Genomic DNA, 17332 nt, shown 5'->3' on the forward strand with positions numbered 1-17332 from the left:
AGGTGTCTTCAATATTGAACCTTTTCACAATATTTACATTTTCTGAGACACTGAGTTTTGAAATTTTTCTTAGTCGTCAGTTATAATCATAAAAATTAAAATACATAAAAAATTTGAACTATATCAGTCTGTGTGTAATGAATTAATATAATATACAATTTTCACTTTTTGAATGGAATATTGAAATAAATCAACTTTTTGATGAAATTCTAATTAAATGACCAGCACCTGTATTTGCCGTTCGCATCATCAAAGTTGTCTTTTTTTCAGTGGGTCTGTTTTTATAGGGTGCTTTCACACGCTTTCGTTTGGATAATGTGAACGCGGTCTTCCAAACTCGGGTGCGCACCCGCGAACAGTACCCGAGTCCGCTTAATAAGGTGGTTTGGGGTTTGTTTCATGTGAACTCCAGTACGGTTCACTGCTGATGTGAATGCAATCGTACTAAATCTTGGAAGTGAACCGCTATTAATGACATATGATTTGATTAAAAAAAAATTGTTTTGTGTGTGTTTCAATCATTTACCTGAAGAGTGTCACTGACATACTGAAAGCAGAGAGCTGTAGATCTCATTTCTGCTCGTATTCAGCGCTCTTTAGAGCATTTGCAGTGCATTCGCGGCAGATAGAGGCAAGTGTCATTTTGTAATGAAGCTTTGGTAACAAAACCAACGGTTCAAAAACAACAGTATAAAAGTGACGGGAGCAACGCTATGCATTTTGCCGCCTTCACGCTCGCTGTCGTTACTAAGCAACCGTGTAAACAGCTGCTGCTTTGATGACCCAAACGAACCCCGATTCGGACCCAAATAATATAATATGAACAAAGTCCAGCGAGGGCAGGGGGAGGGGGGAGCAATCGAACTCGGGTTCGGTTGCCCTTTAGTGCATTTTAAATATAGTGGCTGTAAAGTCACCATAAAAATAAAATGATTATTTTAAAAAAACTATTTTTTTATTTTTTTTAAATGGAACATTGCAGTATTATAAATGATTTATCCGTGCACATATTTTGAATTCATGCACCTTGTTATCTATAATCAAAATCACTTCCCCTCCCTCTATTCTTTAACACAAGAACTGCTAATAGCGATCTCTTTAAAGCATAATCTTGTGGTCTCTTGTTTGTTTTTTACAGTCAATATTTTCAGTGGTTATTGGCAGCATGTGGACAAGATGCCGATAAAGCTTAAGCTGTTTTGTCATTCTTGTCTCTTCAGATTCTAGTGAAAAGCAATTGCTTGTCTGACAAAATCACGGTTTTGTCAGGAAAGATTGAGGAAGTTTCCTGCCCAGAGAAGGTTGATGTGATCATCTCAGAGCCCATAGGCTACATGCTCCTCAATGAGAGGATGCTGGAGAGCTTTCTACACGCCAAATACTGGTTAAAACCCAAAGGTCTGTACATCGCAAACAACAATTGCAACAATAAATGCCAATTCATATGCCATGTGTTCATATGTCTTGGGTTATTGATGATCAAGTACTTGTCAAATGCTACATTGTGTTTTTCTGTTGTTTTCATTATACTCAAAGTCAACATGAGACAGGATGTGTCTAGATGATAAACCAGGATGCACTTACTTGCAGCAAATGGGAATTGATTGAATAAGTGTTTCCCACACAGACTAATTTGTGGCAGTGCGCCACAGAATCAACACCGGCCATCACATATTGCGTTTCGTTAATTTTTTTAACGCTATTTAAAACACACACGCAGTGTATTCGTTCAGCTGCATTTCCTGACATACTCTCTCTAACAAAGTCAAAGCCTTACATTTTTTAAATGTTTTATTACGAAATTGAATCAACAAATAGCGTTTTGGCGCACGTAGTGTGGCATAACAGTTAAACCCAGAGCCCTTGAATAACAGAGTTGCGACCTGCGTTCATTTCGCGTCAGCACGTGCGGTCACGTGATCATGGCGCTATCAATAGTTCTAAACAAACCAATACCGCTGTGTCAATACATTTGAATAGACAACAGCTTTACCTAACACCTTAACTATTTTTCAATTAAATAAATCTATGTTTTAGTTTAATAATATTTATTGAATATTTTGAGGAGATCTTTTGGTACTAAATACTATTTGTGCAATAATTATGCTCCATTAATGACCACTTAAAATATTTTTCTTCTATTATTTTTCTTATTCATATTCCCCCCCCCCCCCCCCCCCCCCCCCATCGCGACCACCCCAAATTGCTTTCGAATCTGTGGGAAACACTGGAAACGTTACATAAAGTATGTCAAGTTTCAGAGGCATATTTTTTACTTTTTGGTTCACCTTTAATCTTCTGTCCAGGAATGATGTTCCCTACCCAGAGTGACATTCACCTGGCTCCTTTCACTGACGAACAACTGTACATGGAGCATCATGCCCGCTCCAGCTTCTGGTAATGCCTTCTTTTCAATCTATAGCAATTCTCTAACCTCCAATTTTAGCTAGGAAATAGGAATAGGAAATTAGTTTTTTCTTCTTCAGTTTTCTTCCCTGTGCATTGATTGAAGAGAACAACCAGTAAATCCGGTCATCATTTAGGGTGTGTTCACACCTGGCAGGTTTGGCTGGATTAAAACAAACTTTAATGCAATTAGTGAGGTTCATTTGAATAAGTGTGAACATTGCCGTCTGAACCCTGGTGCACACCAAATAATGGACGAGACCGCTGAAATTATTGGTCTTGGTCTGCTTCCATACGAACTCTGGTGCAGTTTGACTGAAATATGAACACAGCATGGACCAAAGACATGTAAACGAACCAGAAACACTGTGTCACACAAGATGTGACCCTAAAAAGGGCAGAATGCTGAAGAATGCCTATTTTTTCTCGTCATAGTCGTTCTGAACATTCATAAACATTCAACAACTTTAATTAAAAAAAGAACGAACGTAATGTGGGCAGCCCCTCACGGACGACTGCCTACACACACACACACACAACAAAACGTAAACAAAACATAACATAAAGTTCAGGCCTGGTCCTCTCTCGTCTTCCACTCTCATCGCGCCTCCTTTTATGCTCCCGTCACTCCGCCATGAGACGAGACTGGTGTGGCACGCAGCTAATGTTGATTATCAATCGCCACTGGCCCGCTCTCACCGTCCCTCGCCTCGCTTAACTTATGAGCAGAACTGTAGTTAGGATGCTTTTGCAGACTGTCAGAGTCTGAGAATCACCAAAAGCTGTTTATTTTAATTGCCTGTTACAGTTTACATTAATGTTTAAATGAAATCAATGACATTAAAATTCAAAGTAATCACTTTGGTAATCTAAAATACTTTTTGTATGTTACTATAATTTGATTACCACCCATTTAAAATGTAACTGTAATGAAATACAGTTACTCAAATTTTGTATTTTAAATGCAAAACTAACTTGTATTTCATTATTCCCCAACCCTGGGTGAGGGGTAGGGTTAGTTTCTGTTGACACACGCCCATTTCTCCTACCTGAAGCTATCCTAGTCTCCCATTACCAACCCCCATGACTTTTAAAACCTGTACACTGTAAAAACAATTGTTGGTTTAACTTCAAAAAGTAAGTAACCTGGTTGACTTTTTTGAAATTTTAAGTTCATTGAAATTTAAAATTTGAGTTGATATAATGAAGGAAATTTGTTTAATAAATAGAAACTCAAAATGTTATTGTATCTGAACCACATAAAAAATTTGATAAATCATGAAAATAGCACAACTTGTCATGTTTCACGCCGTCATCGCAAATAAAACACACAAATTTACCCAATATGCTTACAAAATCTTTTAATAATATTTGAATAAAGGTTGTCGATTCTCAAAAATGTTCATTGTATTAACTCAATTTTTTTATTTCAATTAACTCAAAATTTTAAGGCAAATATTTATTTTTTAAATATTTTTTTACAGTGTATAACATGTCTTCTGTACAACACAAAATGAGAAATTCTGAAGACTGTGCTCTTCACTGTTTTACATGCAATTACAATGAATGGGGACTATTAAAAAGCCACTTGTATGTTATAAATGGTTCATACGTGAGAAACTAAAATGTAATGCTTTGTTTACTTTAATGGATCAGTTAGCAAGTTGAGAATCCATTTCAATGACCATGCAGCGGTAAACCTTAACATAATACGTGCAAGGATTATTTACATGAAGCAGCTCCACCCTTGTAAAAGTCTAAGCTCCACCCACCTGGGTTACTGTTGCTCGCTCAGACAAGCTTTGTTGAATGTCCTAAATAGTTTTTAACAGTAAAATGCACTCATTTAATAATTTGAGCAACATTAATTGTTGTGTTGGCTGGAATGTGTGACATCGGCAAATTAACATTATAGTTATTTAAAATATTACAGTTTTTCCTGTATTTGCAAACAAATAAATGCAGTCTTGGTGACCATAAAAACATATTTCAAAAACTTTTTTTTTTAAAGTCTTACCCACCCAGAAATTTTAAATAATTTTGTATATTAGAAAAGAGCAAAAGCTTGTATTATAATAGCCAAAGTTGCTCAAGTAGGGTTAGTTTAGGGCTCAGTTGAGGGTCAAATGTTTATAACGTCCATAAGTTCATCCACCTAAAAATGCATTACCTCAAACATATGATAGACATGTAATGCTTTTTACTTTATAGCTCCAAAAAAAACAGTTCTGAATAATAATTTTATATTTCATAATTTAAGAGTGCTTTAACAAAAGTTCGAACTACACTTTCAGCATTTAATCCCTCCCAAAACTGGCCCCGTTTTCCTCCATTGCACACGTACTCTATTACTGAAAACATCTGATGAACCAAAACTATTTTCTGTGGTAACGGACATTATTCCACAAATGGTGTTGAGAAATCTTCGCTTGTGTTGAATCCAGTACATTTCTTATAATAGCATACGTGATCATATCTCAATCCTACGTGCATCACACTGAATGTTTACAGACGCATCCATGATGGTTTATTTTACATTGGTCCACAGGGGTTGTGGTTTGCTAGCATGGAAAGACAGTAATCCCCCCACCGCCCACACAGCCTGCACTGTACTTGCACCGTGCCGTGACCAAACTGAAGCCAAGCAGCTTCCCGGTGCTGTAAAACGCTCTGGTTCAGTCCAAACCTGACTCATGGCACATAGTTCTCTTCTCTCTGCCTGTGCTATTAAACCAGACTGACAGTGAGGAGTTTCATACTCGTGGTGTGACCATACTTTAGAACAATGTAATCATTGTCTCACTGGAGATTTTATAGATCATGTAACCAGGTGTCATGTAAGGTATAACACCTAATATTTGTAATGTTAGAACAGACATTTGGCTTATGCTTTGCAGTGGGTACATGCTGAAATGTTCAGCAAAAAGGCTTTGGAGATATCTTTTTTTTTGGCTAAGGGCTAAACAGCGTGTGTGGAATGTCATCAAGGTTTGGCTGGTTAGCTTCGGCAGCTGGCTCATGTTGGTATATCATAATTACACCATTATGTGGGCAAAAAGCATCTTTCTCTCTTTAGAGCCATTGTATAATACAATTATATGGTTAGTATATGGTTAGTTGTGTTTTATTTGTATTTAACATTATGCTTTCCTGATGTTAGAACCCACTAGTTGAAAATCACTACTCTAAACCAGGGGTCCACCCAGGGGGCTTTTCCACTGAGCGGCACAGTACAGTACAGGACAGTTTCGGGACAGTAAACCCTGATCCGTCTTGCGTTTCCACAGCCAACAGTACACTTATCATAGGCACGGTGTAGCATTCTCACGCGAAGAAGAAAGCAACACAGTAAACAAAGAGGACATACAGCAGATCTTGTTCTTGCTTTGTTGCAATGGTATTGTGTTTCAACTGTATATTAAAAAATGTCTCAGGTGTTGTCATTCCCCTTGTAGCACACACACATGACAATTCTCTGTGAAACCACCATTACTCCAGTAGCTCCACCCTTAAGGTACCGGACTACTGCGCGAGGTACTCCAACGGAAGGGTCCCAAAAAAGTGGTATGGCATGTACTATTTTGGTACCATTCACAGCTTCTGACATAAATGCGTACCGTACTTTACCAAACAACTCGGTGGAAACAAACCATAAATTATCTAAACCAATTAAAAATCATGATATTTCTTTGTTTAATTCTCCCCCTCACCAGCTGTCATTCACGTGTAAAAAATAAATGTAAATTAATACAATATTAAAACCCCATGGGCATTTTTATGTTGAACATCCATTTTTCCAGTTATGCCAAACTCAAAAATATTTTATCAGGTAGAAATTGTGAGTAAATACTTCTGAAAATCTGTATTAACTCATGGAAATTCATTGATTAAAAAAGTGGGAACCTTGAAAGAACATTCTGCTCTTAAAGGGATAGTTTACCAAAAAAAAAAATGTTTTGCTGTTAATTTACTTACCATCAGGCCATCAAAGATGTAGGTTTCTTTTTTCTTAAGTAGAACAGTAAAGACGTTTTTCAGCTGAAACCGTGGTCCTCAGTGATTCATATAATGCAAGTCAATGGATGCCATCACTTTTACTCTTTCCCGTCGTTATTTGTGAGAAAACGCTTCCCTGCTAAACACAGAATTTTCCGGGTTTCTGTTTTCACTGTTTTATGTTAGGGGGCACTATTACAGATTTCTGAATGAGTTCAGAATCTCCTGATCAAAACACAGATAAATACGCAGAAACGAGCATTCTCATATGTTAGCAGATGCATATGAAAATTACGATAATCAACATTAAACAGCATAAATCATAACCTGCCTAGTGTTAGTGATGAAATGTCTACCCAGGACAAGCTACAAGACTGTGCAAACATTGTTGTTGGACTCAATCCACTCCATCTGTGTTTGATCATCGTTCTGAATCTGATCTTTGACAAAAATGTAATTTTCTCAGCTTTTTGCTCAAAATGTAGCTTTTTTATTAAACTTACCCATATTCAAGTGTTGATAAAAAAGGAATGCATGAAGCTAGATTAACTTTTTTTGTTGTTGATAGCTTTTTGGATATTTTGCATGTTCAGATATTCATTCAAAAAAATATTCTGGGGCCATTACATTTTTGTGAAAATTATTTTTTTTTTAAAGCTAGCGCTGGCCGGCAACGTTTTTTTTTTTTTTTTTTTTTTTTTTAATTCTGGCAGGGAATGAGTTAAGAGTCAAAAATACATTGAGGTCTTCTGAAGCGAAATGATTGGTCTGTGAAAGACACTGAACATTATTTACTACACTAATACCTGTAATCCAACTTTTGTCGTATAATGTGTGGGACCAAACTCGCACGTGTTTGTTTACTACAGAGAGGGAGGATGTGTGTTGTATGTCCTTCATCAAAATGGCACTTACCTGTGTTTATCCTGATCTTCTCCGACTTAAAAAGAAAAAAATTACTTAGCCGCAGACCAGTCAGGGTGCCCATGCTGACCCCTGTCCACCACCGAAAGCGCCAACAGTGGGCATGTGAGCATCAGAACTGGACCACGAGCAATGGAAGAAGGTGGCCTTGTCTGATGAATCACATTTCTTTTACATCACGTGGGTGGCCTGGTGCGTGCACTTTGTTTACCTGGGGAACACATGGCACAAGGATGCACTATGGGAAGAAGGAAAGCCGGTGGAGGCAATGCGATGCTTTGGACAATGTTCTGCTGGGAAACATTGGGTCCTGCCTTGTGGATGTTAATTTGACACGTACCACCTACCTAAGCATTGTTGCAGGCCATATACAACCTTTCATGGAAACAATATTCCTGGTGGCTGTGCCTTTTTCCGCAGGATAATGCTCCCTGCCACAAAGCAAAAAAAGGTTTTTGGTCAAAGCAAGCGTTGACTCTGCCTTCAAATGTCCCCAGATCTCAATTCAATTGAGCGTCTGTGCTGAACAAACAAGTCCGATCCATGGAGGCCCCACCTCGCAACTTACAGGACCTAAAAGATCTGCTGATAACATCTTGGTGCCAGATACCACAGCACACCTTCAGGGGTCTAGTGGAGTCCATGCCTCGATGGGTCAGGGCTGTTTTGGCAGCAAAAGGGGACCAACACAATATTAGGAAGGTGGTCATAATGTTATTCCTGATCGGTTTACATACAAACAGATCTTGTTCACTTTCCTCAGTTTGTTGTGAAAAACCATTGGCTGATAATTGAAAAACCATAACTGATGATTTCAGTAGTACTTGATTCCATTTCCTTTTTTAAAATCATCAGGGGGAAAATGTTCACTGCAGATCCTCCACACTTAGTAACCTCATGGGAGTGTTGACATCCATCCGACGAGTAAGCAACCATAACTTCTGTTGATCTGGCTCAAACGTTGGACTCGTTATGCGACAAAGCTTGTGCTCCAAAATGTTGTGAATGCTCTCAGGACCATTTGCGAAAGCTGTGGATTACAGGTAAACATTTAGTAGATAATGTTTTCTTGCAGACCAATCATTTTGCTTCATAAGACCTCAATGGATCGTCAGAAGCCGCAGGTATTAATTTTGTTTGGTCTGCATTTTTTTTACTCTTAAAGTGATGGCATCCATTGACTTGCATTATATGAATATGTTTAATGTTCTACTGAGGAAAAAAAAAGACACCTACATCTTGGATGGCCTGAGGGGGAGTAAATTAACTGCAAATTTTCATTTTTGGTGAACTATCCCTTTAAAACTTCTGGTATTCTGAAAGTTAATGTATAGAATAGAGTGTATATAAATAAAAAATATTTTTTAAAAAAACATGTCAGCAGATGAACCAGCGGAACTTATAGAGTGGTGACTACACGGACTACACCACGGTCGCTCGACTTCAACATCACCAACACTAAACTTCTAAACTTTCAACCCTAATCTAAAAAACATTTTCCCAAAACAATTGGGTTAGAATAGTTTATAAGAGCACAATTATGAGCATAATGAGGTTGTAAAAGCAGACTGAGGTTACCTTATCGTTGTGATGACATGTAATGTCCCCGGCAGCCTCTGTAGTTCCATTTAGCAACTTGTTAGCAAAACCTTTTTCGAAACATGTAACAGCTTAAAAATTAAAAGTGGGTTAATACTGATGTATTTAATGTCGTAGAATAAAACGTGAAAGTGTCTTAAGCTTGTGTTATTCCAGCCATTAAAACTAAATCCCATTCAAAAAAACCATTGACTTCGGGACTATGGAACCGGAAGTTTTAAAATGCTCACTCGTTTCCACATTTTTGGCCTACAAATTGATATCATACCTCCACCACTCTATTAGCCTACATGGTAGGCTATAAAAATTGGTGTGTACAATGAGAGGGCTTATGAGAATCACTGCTCCAAATCATTGACATCATTTTGTCAAACTCAAAATAACATTAAAAACAAGTGTTTAACTCCAAACTGGAATTTGATTTTAAATCAGGAATCAGAGGGGTTTCTATGGTGTGAACTTGAGTGGCCTTCATTCTTCTGCTATGGACGAGTTCTTCAAACAGCCAATAGTCGTGAGTCCATGTTTGTCAAATATATTGAGATGTACAGCTTTCGTGAATCTCAGAATGCTTCATAATGCTGTCATTTTGTCTGCATTTCAGGACACATTTGATATGCAGATTCTCATGGCCAGGTCTGTGAAATACACAATCAACTTTCTGGAGGCAAAAGAGGAAGATTTACATCGGTAAAATTGCAAGCAGCTATTATGAGCTAAAGCACACAGCCGTTTGGCATATTTACCATCCAATATTAACTGTATGCTTTACTGGTTGGTTTAGAGATGATCTGTGCAAATTTAGGGACAATCTGTAAAAGACTTGAAGGATGCAGGGCCTAGAGCATTGTCTCAATATTCATAGTTCATGTAATTTACAGGTTGGAAATTCCATTTGTCTTTAAACTGCTGCAGTCAGGGCTAATTCATGGACTTGCGTTCTGGTTTGATGTGGCCTTTGTTGGATCAAGGTGAGAATCTAAAATATGAGTGGAAAAGTTTCTGAGTGTGACATGCTTGAAATTATTAATAATTGTGTTATGTCCTTTTGTACAGGATGACCGTATGGCTGTCCACTGCTCCTAATGAACCTTTGACTCACTGGTATCAGGTGCGCTGTCTTCTGCAGACACCCCTCTTTGGCAAAATGGGACAGACATTATCTGGACAAGTTCAACTAATAGCCAACAGAAGGTATGACTAAGTTTGTTTGATGACGAGGAGGCAATGGGAAGAGGGGTGCATAACATTTCTGGGTCTGGAACATGGAAGCAAAATATAGCAGGGTACAATAGAATAGAATTGGGGATGGGAATTATATGGGGGGGGGGGGGGATTTAACATTTTGTTAAATCACAAATGTTTTATTTCAGCATCTTCAAAGTAACTCTAACCCCCTTTTGTGTGTTTTTTTACAAACTAATTTGATACATTAATACCTAAATATTTAGGCCCCTATTTTATCGATCTAATCACATAGTCTAAGGCAGGGGTTTTCAAACTGGGGTCCGGGGACCCCCAGGGGTCCTCCAGAAGGTTCTAAGGGGTCCCCAGAAAATTTCAGAGAATGAAAAGACATGAAAAAAATGCATAAGTCTACCGAATATTCTAATTGTTTAATTTCTAAATGTTTCTCTCCTTTCTTGCCATATACAGTCTTGTTCAAAATAATAGCAGTACAATGTGACTAACCAGAATAATCAAGGTTTTTAGTATATTTTTTTATTGCTACGTGGCAAACAAGTTACAGGGTTCCCGCGGGGTCTTAAAAAGTCTTAAAAAGTCTTAAAAAGTCTTAAATTCAGAAAGTTACATTTAAGGCCTTAAAAAGTCTTAAAAACGCCCAGATTTTCATCCTAGGTCTTAAATTTAATTTACCAAAGTCTTAAAACTTTTACTTCCAATCAGAAACAAAACCTTTTAGTTTTCTTTACCCGACTGCTTCATGCATTTTTACTCCTTACACTTTTCCTTCAGCTTTTCAGAAAGCTGCGATTGGCAAACGGAAAGCAAGAAATTACCGTAATAAACCATATTTTGGCAAAAAGCGCTATTTGTCTTTAAGGATTTTTTTAAGCGCGCCAAATGTTGAGGATTTACGGTCAAATAGCGCTTTAATATGCTGGCGCCAACACTCGCATTCTAATAGGGTTAAGCGTAATGTATTCTGATGTATTTGATCTGACTGGGTGGGCAGCTGTCAATCTCAGGCCCAACCGTAGATCCGCCCCTATCATAGGTTGGTTGTTTTGTCTGGTATGTAGAGGTGTGCGATACCGCTAGATTTGGTATCGATCCGATACCAAGTAAATACAGGGCCAGTATCGCCGATACCGATACCAATACCGAAACGTTTTAATAATTAAGGTGGATGCATCTTCAACCTAAATCAAAATGAATTTTCATGACTTTTAATTTGTTTTTGTGATTTGCATTTTGAGTTATTAATCAGTGCTACAAAAGCTTTTGTTCAGAAACAACTTTTGGTTACTTCTGCTTTATTTAAATAAACAAAGTTACAAAATGATTTCTTCACAAATATAAAAAATGTAAAAACAAATTCTCTTTTCAAGTAGCATGTTAACAAAAAATGTTTCTCCTCTTTAGTGCACTTCTTTTCAGGATTTTTTTCTTAAATAAACAAAGTCACAAAGTTTTACTTCACAATAAATATAAAAAATGTAAATTTCAACAATTTCTCCTTGTAATACGATATAATGCTGAAAATTAAAATGCGCGCGCCTGACTGCTGGTGGTAGCGCTATAGTGGTGAGTCACGTGACGGTACAAAACAGGAGAGGGGGAGGAGAGCAGTGTCGAGCACGAGCAGCACTCTCTTGAGAGCTTCCTCTGCTCTGTGACAGCAGCAGCATTTTGACAAACACGGCCAGGTTGCAAAACGAGAGAAACTGAAACTTAAGTATCGATATTTTCACGTTGGTATCGATCAATACCGATACCAACGTTGGTATCGATATTATCGATATTAGTATCGATCTGCCCACCTCTACTGGTATGCACTTGTGTCTACGCGCGTTTTCAAAGAACATGGGTCTTTGCACACTGAGTCCGATATTTTCGCATGCGTTTTTTCGTATTCGTGATCCGAAAAACTCGTCACGCACAGACCTTGCACACTGAGTCCGATGCTTATTAATGAATGTGTTACGGAAAAAAACGCAAAACAAGACAAAGTGACGTCTAGTGAGGATGATTTGTTTGTCCTGAGGAGATATTGGGTTCATCTAATGGGTCCTGCACACTGTGCGATTTTTCAAAATCCTTTGCGAATGTCCCTTGTCAGACTGTACGAACATGATCCCGGTGTCACACTGTAAGATCTCAGTTGTCATTAATGTCAGACTGCACGATAGTTTAGGCGCGCTAAAAACAGACGCGCGCAAGAAAACTCACCCGGAGCTTTATATCATCAATGAATGACGCGTTCAGTGACAGTGAGCTGCATTACACGCAGGACTGAATACTGGCTACAAATAAATTTCTAGCTCTCGTTTTGGTCATAGTTTGTCTTGAAAAACTGAGATATTTGACTGTTGTCGTAGGAGAAGTCACACTGCAGGATTCTGTGCCAAATCTTCTGACACTGCCAGAATTTCGTCTGAGGTAAAATTTGATCGCAGAGCTCATTAATCGGCGGCCGGTTGAACATGTCAAACTAACGACCAAAGACGTCAGATTTTAGCCTAGGATCTGAGGAATCTTTTAGGATTTCCTAAATTTGTCTCAGACGGCCAAATCGTGGCCAAAATCGCACAGTGTGCACCCGGCTTAAAACGTTACTCCTGTGATCGCGTAGAGAGGAGAGTTTCCCTATCAAGCGGGATTATCCAGATCGACCGATTCAAAGTTGCAGTTTCAGTGGCTCAGTTTGATGCTTTGCTAGCGATACTGGAGACATATTTAAAAGAAGACCACTAATTTCTGTGAATCAATTGATCCCGAACACCTGGCAGTATGTCTATGGATCCGATCACACACACACACACACACACATACACACACAGACAGACAGACAGAGCTTTACAGACCCTTACGAAACAAAAATATATTGCAATATATTTGAAAATATCATGCAATATATTCACATATAACGTTATGGGATTTAATATTTATATTTTCCAATATATTGAAAGCGGCCATCATTTGTATATTTTCCAATATATTGCATGAATATATAATATATTTTATAATGCCATCAATATATTATTCCATATATTAAAATATATTTCAAGAAAATATATTGGTAAATATATTTTCCTTTCGTAAGGGGAGACTTGATGTGCTATAATTATAGCTGTGATATAATAATATTTGTAGCATTTTTGCTAGAATAATATGTATGGTGGCTCTGAGTTGTCAAAACGTCTCAAAATGCGTTTTTACGGATGCGAAAACGCAGAAAATTGAACCTGTTCCAAATTTTTTTTTGACGGACGAAAGTTTCGGAGGCAGTTTGCAAGCGTGATTGACATAACGTGAGGTCAAATTTATTTTTGGAAGTGCGTAAATTATTATTCTAGCAAAAATACCACAAATAATATTATTATATTACAGCTATAATTATAGCACATCAAGTCTCTTTAAAGCTCTGTGTGTGTGTGTGATCGGATCCATAGACATACTGCCAGGTGTTCGGGATCAATTGATTCACGGAAATTAGTGGTCTTCTTTTTAATATGTGTCTCCAGTATCGCTAGCAAAACATCAAACTGACATTTTAATCGGTCGGTCTTGATCCCGCTTGATAAGGAGGGGAAACTCTATGCGATCACAGGAGTCTCTCCACATCTCCTCAGGACAAACAAATTATCCTCACTAGACGTCACTTTGTCTTGTTTTGCGTTTTTATCCCCGTAACGCATTCATTAATACGCATCGGACTCAGTGTGCAAGATCTCTGTGCATAACGAATTTTTCGGAATACGAAAAACCGCATGCGAAAATATCGGACTCAGTATTTTGATATCAGTTTCTGAGTTTACTTAATGTTTCTATAACTGAATCAATAAAAATAGAATGGTTGAGAGTTTCTGAGATCATTTATAATGCTTTTAGTAATGCGTCGTGTTGGTCTTAAATTTCACTCATAATGGTCTTAAAAAGGTCTTAAATTTAACTTACTGAAACCTGCAAGAACCCTGAGTTACCAGTAGGTTCAGTAGATTCTCAGAAAACAAATGAGACCCAGCATTCATGATATGCACGCTCTTAAGGCTGTGCAATTGGGCAATTAGTTGAATTAGTTGAAAGGGGTGTGTTCAAAAAAATAGCAGTGTGGCATTCAATCACTGAGGTCATCAATTTTGTGAAGAAACAGGTGTGAATCAGGTGGCCCCTATTTAAGGATGAAGCCAACACTTGTTGAACATGCATTTGAAAGCTGAGGAAAATGGGTCGTTCAAGACATTGTTCAGAAGAACAGCGTACTTTGATTAAAAAGTTGATTAGAGAGGGGAAAACCTATAAAGAGGTGCAAAAAATGATAGGCTGTTCAGCTAAAATGATCTCCAATGCCTTAAAATGGAGAGCAAAACCAGAGAGACGTGGAAGAAAACGGAAGACAACCATCAAAATGGATAGAAGAATAACCAGAATGGCAAAGGCTCAGCCAATGATCACCTCCAGGATGATCAAAGACAGTCTGGAGTTACCTGTAAGTACTGTGACAGTTAGAAGACGTCTGTGTGAAGCTAATCTATTTTCAAGAATACCCCGCAAAGTCCCTCTGTTAAAAAAAAGGCATGTGCAGAAGAGGTTACAATTTGCCAAAGAACACATCAACTGGCCTAAAGAGAAATGGAGGAACATTTTGTGGACTGATGAGAGTAAAATTGTTCTTTTTGGGTCCAAGGGCCACAGGCAGTTTGTGAGACGACCCCCAAACTCTGAATTCAAGCCACAGTACACAGTGAAGACAGTGAAGCATGGAGGTGCAAGCATCATGATATGGGCATGTTTCTCCTACTATGGTGTTGGGCCTATTTATCGCATACCAGGGATCATGGATCAGTTTGCATATGTTAAAATACTTGAAGAGGTCATGTTGCCCTATGCTGAAGAGGACATGCCCTTGAAACGGTTGTTTCAACAAGACAATGACCCAAAACACACTAGTAAACGGGCAAAGTCTTGGTTCCAAACCAACAAAATTAATGTTATGGAGTGGCCAGCCCAATCTCCAGATCTTAAAGGGGGGGTGAAACACTCAGTTTCAGTCAATCTCATGTCAATCTTGAGTACCTATAGAGTAGTATTGCATCCTTCATATCTCCGAAAAGTCTTTAGTTTTATCATATTTATAAAAGAAATATGGGCTGTACCGAGTCTTTCCGGAAAAAACCGAGCGCCTGGAGGCGTATCGTGTGGGCGGAGCTAAAGAATCACAAGCGCGCAAATCGGTGACGTCCTCAAGCGTGGAGAAACCCATCTATCTCAGCTAATACAGATAATGATCCACAATCAAATCTGAGGCTGAAATAAACTGAACAGGAGAAACGGCAACATCAGGACGTCCGTCTCTGTGGTATGTAAGTTACTGTATTTAATGGCCTCTCCACATTTCTGTGTCTTTACTCGCAGTGTATGAGGACATGATTCGGTTTATGGACTATTGTATGCGACTAACGTTAGACCTTAGAAGTAGCAAGCAGAACGGTTTTGCAAGTCAGACTAGTGTAACGTTATACAGAACAACAATGGAGTAACCGTTAAGTTAGTGCATTTGAATGACGAAGCACGCGATCGTATCGTTTACTGATGTTTACTCATGCGACGGTAGCCAATAGCAGAGACATTTGAAGTTGATTTACTTACCGGCATCTTCCAAAGCAGGACCGCTCTGTCAAAAACACACTTCTTTGGTATGATTTGGTGAAGTCCTGTGACAGCAGTGACCGTGGAAATCCACTTTGCGACGCGACTGAAGCGATGCCTTGAAGCTTCCCGTCATTTCTGCGTTCAAATCGGTTCAAATGCAGCGCTGCCTTCCCGGAATGCTGTGCTGAAGCCGCTCGACGTCACCCATAGGAATAAAGTGTAGCACGGCGCGCCACATAAGTGTTCACGAACGACTGGATCTGCAGCTGAGAGACTGTTTACAGCGTGCATTTCCTCTCTCTCCCTCTAGTCACGCGCGCGCGCACCCTACCGGGAGAAGAGCCCGTACAGCCCATACAAGGACCTTCCGCTCTATTTAACGTCAATTAGAGCCATACTCGAAAAAAACTCGCCGAAACTTGTGAGAAACCGGAAGGAGTATTTTTAACACAGAAATACTCCATCAAACGTCCAACATTAGTTTTTGAAACTTTGTCTATGTTTAGGATGGGAATCCAAGTCTTTAAAGGTGTAAAAAGCTCAGTATGCATGAAACAGCATTTCACCCCCCCTTTAATCCAATTGAGAACTTGTGGGGTGATATCAAAAATGCTGTTTCTGAAGCAAAACCAAGAAATGTGAATGAATTGTGGAATGTTGTTAAAGAATCATGGAGTGGAATAACAGCTGAGAGGTGCCACAAGTTGGTTGACTCCATGCCACACAGATGTCAAGCAGTTTTAAAAAACTGGTCATACAACTAAATATTAGTTTAGTGATTCACAGGATTGCTAAATCCCAGAAAAAAAAAATGTTTGTACAAAATAGTTTTGAGTTTGTACAGTCAAAGGTAGACACTGCTATTTTTTTGAACACACCCCTTTCAACTAATTGCCCAATTGCACAGCCTTAAGAGCGTGCATATCATGAATGCTGGGTCTTGTTTGTTTTCTGACAATCTACTGAACCTACTGGTAACTTGTTTGCCACGTAGCAATAAAAAATATACTAAAAACCTTGATTATTCTGGTTAGTCACATTGTACTGCTATTATTTTGAACAAGACTGTCAGACCCTTTAAAATACTGCACTATTAACTTAAGGCCAGGTTTCAGTTGGTCAATGGTGCAGTTGTTTTCAGTTGCTTCAAAATAGCAACGCACCAAACAATGCGTCTGAACACACCCCATTTTTTATAGACCATGGTTGCACAAATAGGTCCAAATCAGGGCTGGACTGGGGCTAAAATTCTGGCATACCCAGAACATCCCCGTGAGTTCCCCGTGATTGTTTTGCTGGGGTTGGGGCCTTAAATTGGCGTATATAAATAAAACTAGGACAAATAATGATAGATATTATCGAATTTGCTGCAAATGCAGATAAACTAATATTGCTTTTTTGTCACACAGAAATGCCCTTGGCTGTAAAGCACTGATGATTTTGAGCTAGGATGCAGTAAAGTAAATTTACTTCTTTTAAATGCTGTCATCATTTACTCACTCTCGTGTCCTTCCAAACCTGTATGACTTCTGTGAAACACAAAATAAGATGTTTTGAAGAATGTTGGCAA

The 17332-nt window shown here is 38.6% G+C and overlaps 1 protein-coding gene across 3 annotated transcripts in view; it reads left to right on the forward strand.

Annotated features, from left to right (window-relative positions):
• carm1l (coactivator-associated arginine methyltransferase 1, like) overlaps window positions 1-17332 on the forward strand; it is a 36420-nt gene that overhangs the window by 12989 nt on the left and 6099 nt on the right. For all 3 annotated transcript variants that reach the window (XM_067434162.1, XM_067434164.1, XM_067434163.1), the window contains exons 6-11: window positions 1221-1398; window positions 2307-2397; window positions 9358-9439; window positions 9530-9615; window positions 9807-9896; window positions 9982-10119. In XM_067434162.1, the coding sequence (XP_067290263.1) occupies window positions 1221-1398; window positions 2307-2397; window positions 9358-9439; window positions 9530-9615; window positions 9807-9896; window positions 9982-10119 (665 nt within the window). The remainder of the gene's footprint in view (window positions 1-1220; window positions 1399-2306; window positions 2398-9357; window positions 9440-9529; window positions 9616-9806; window positions 9897-9981; window positions 10120-17332) is intronic.

This window comes from Pseudorasbora parva, chromosome 23 (genome assembly GCF_024679245.1).
Source record: "Pseudorasbora parva isolate DD20220531a chromosome 23, ASM2467924v1, whole genome shotgun sequence".
In the NCBI taxonomy this organism is placed as follows: domain Eukaryota; kingdom Metazoa; phylum Chordata; class Actinopteri; order Cypriniformes; family Gobionidae; genus Pseudorasbora; species Pseudorasbora parva.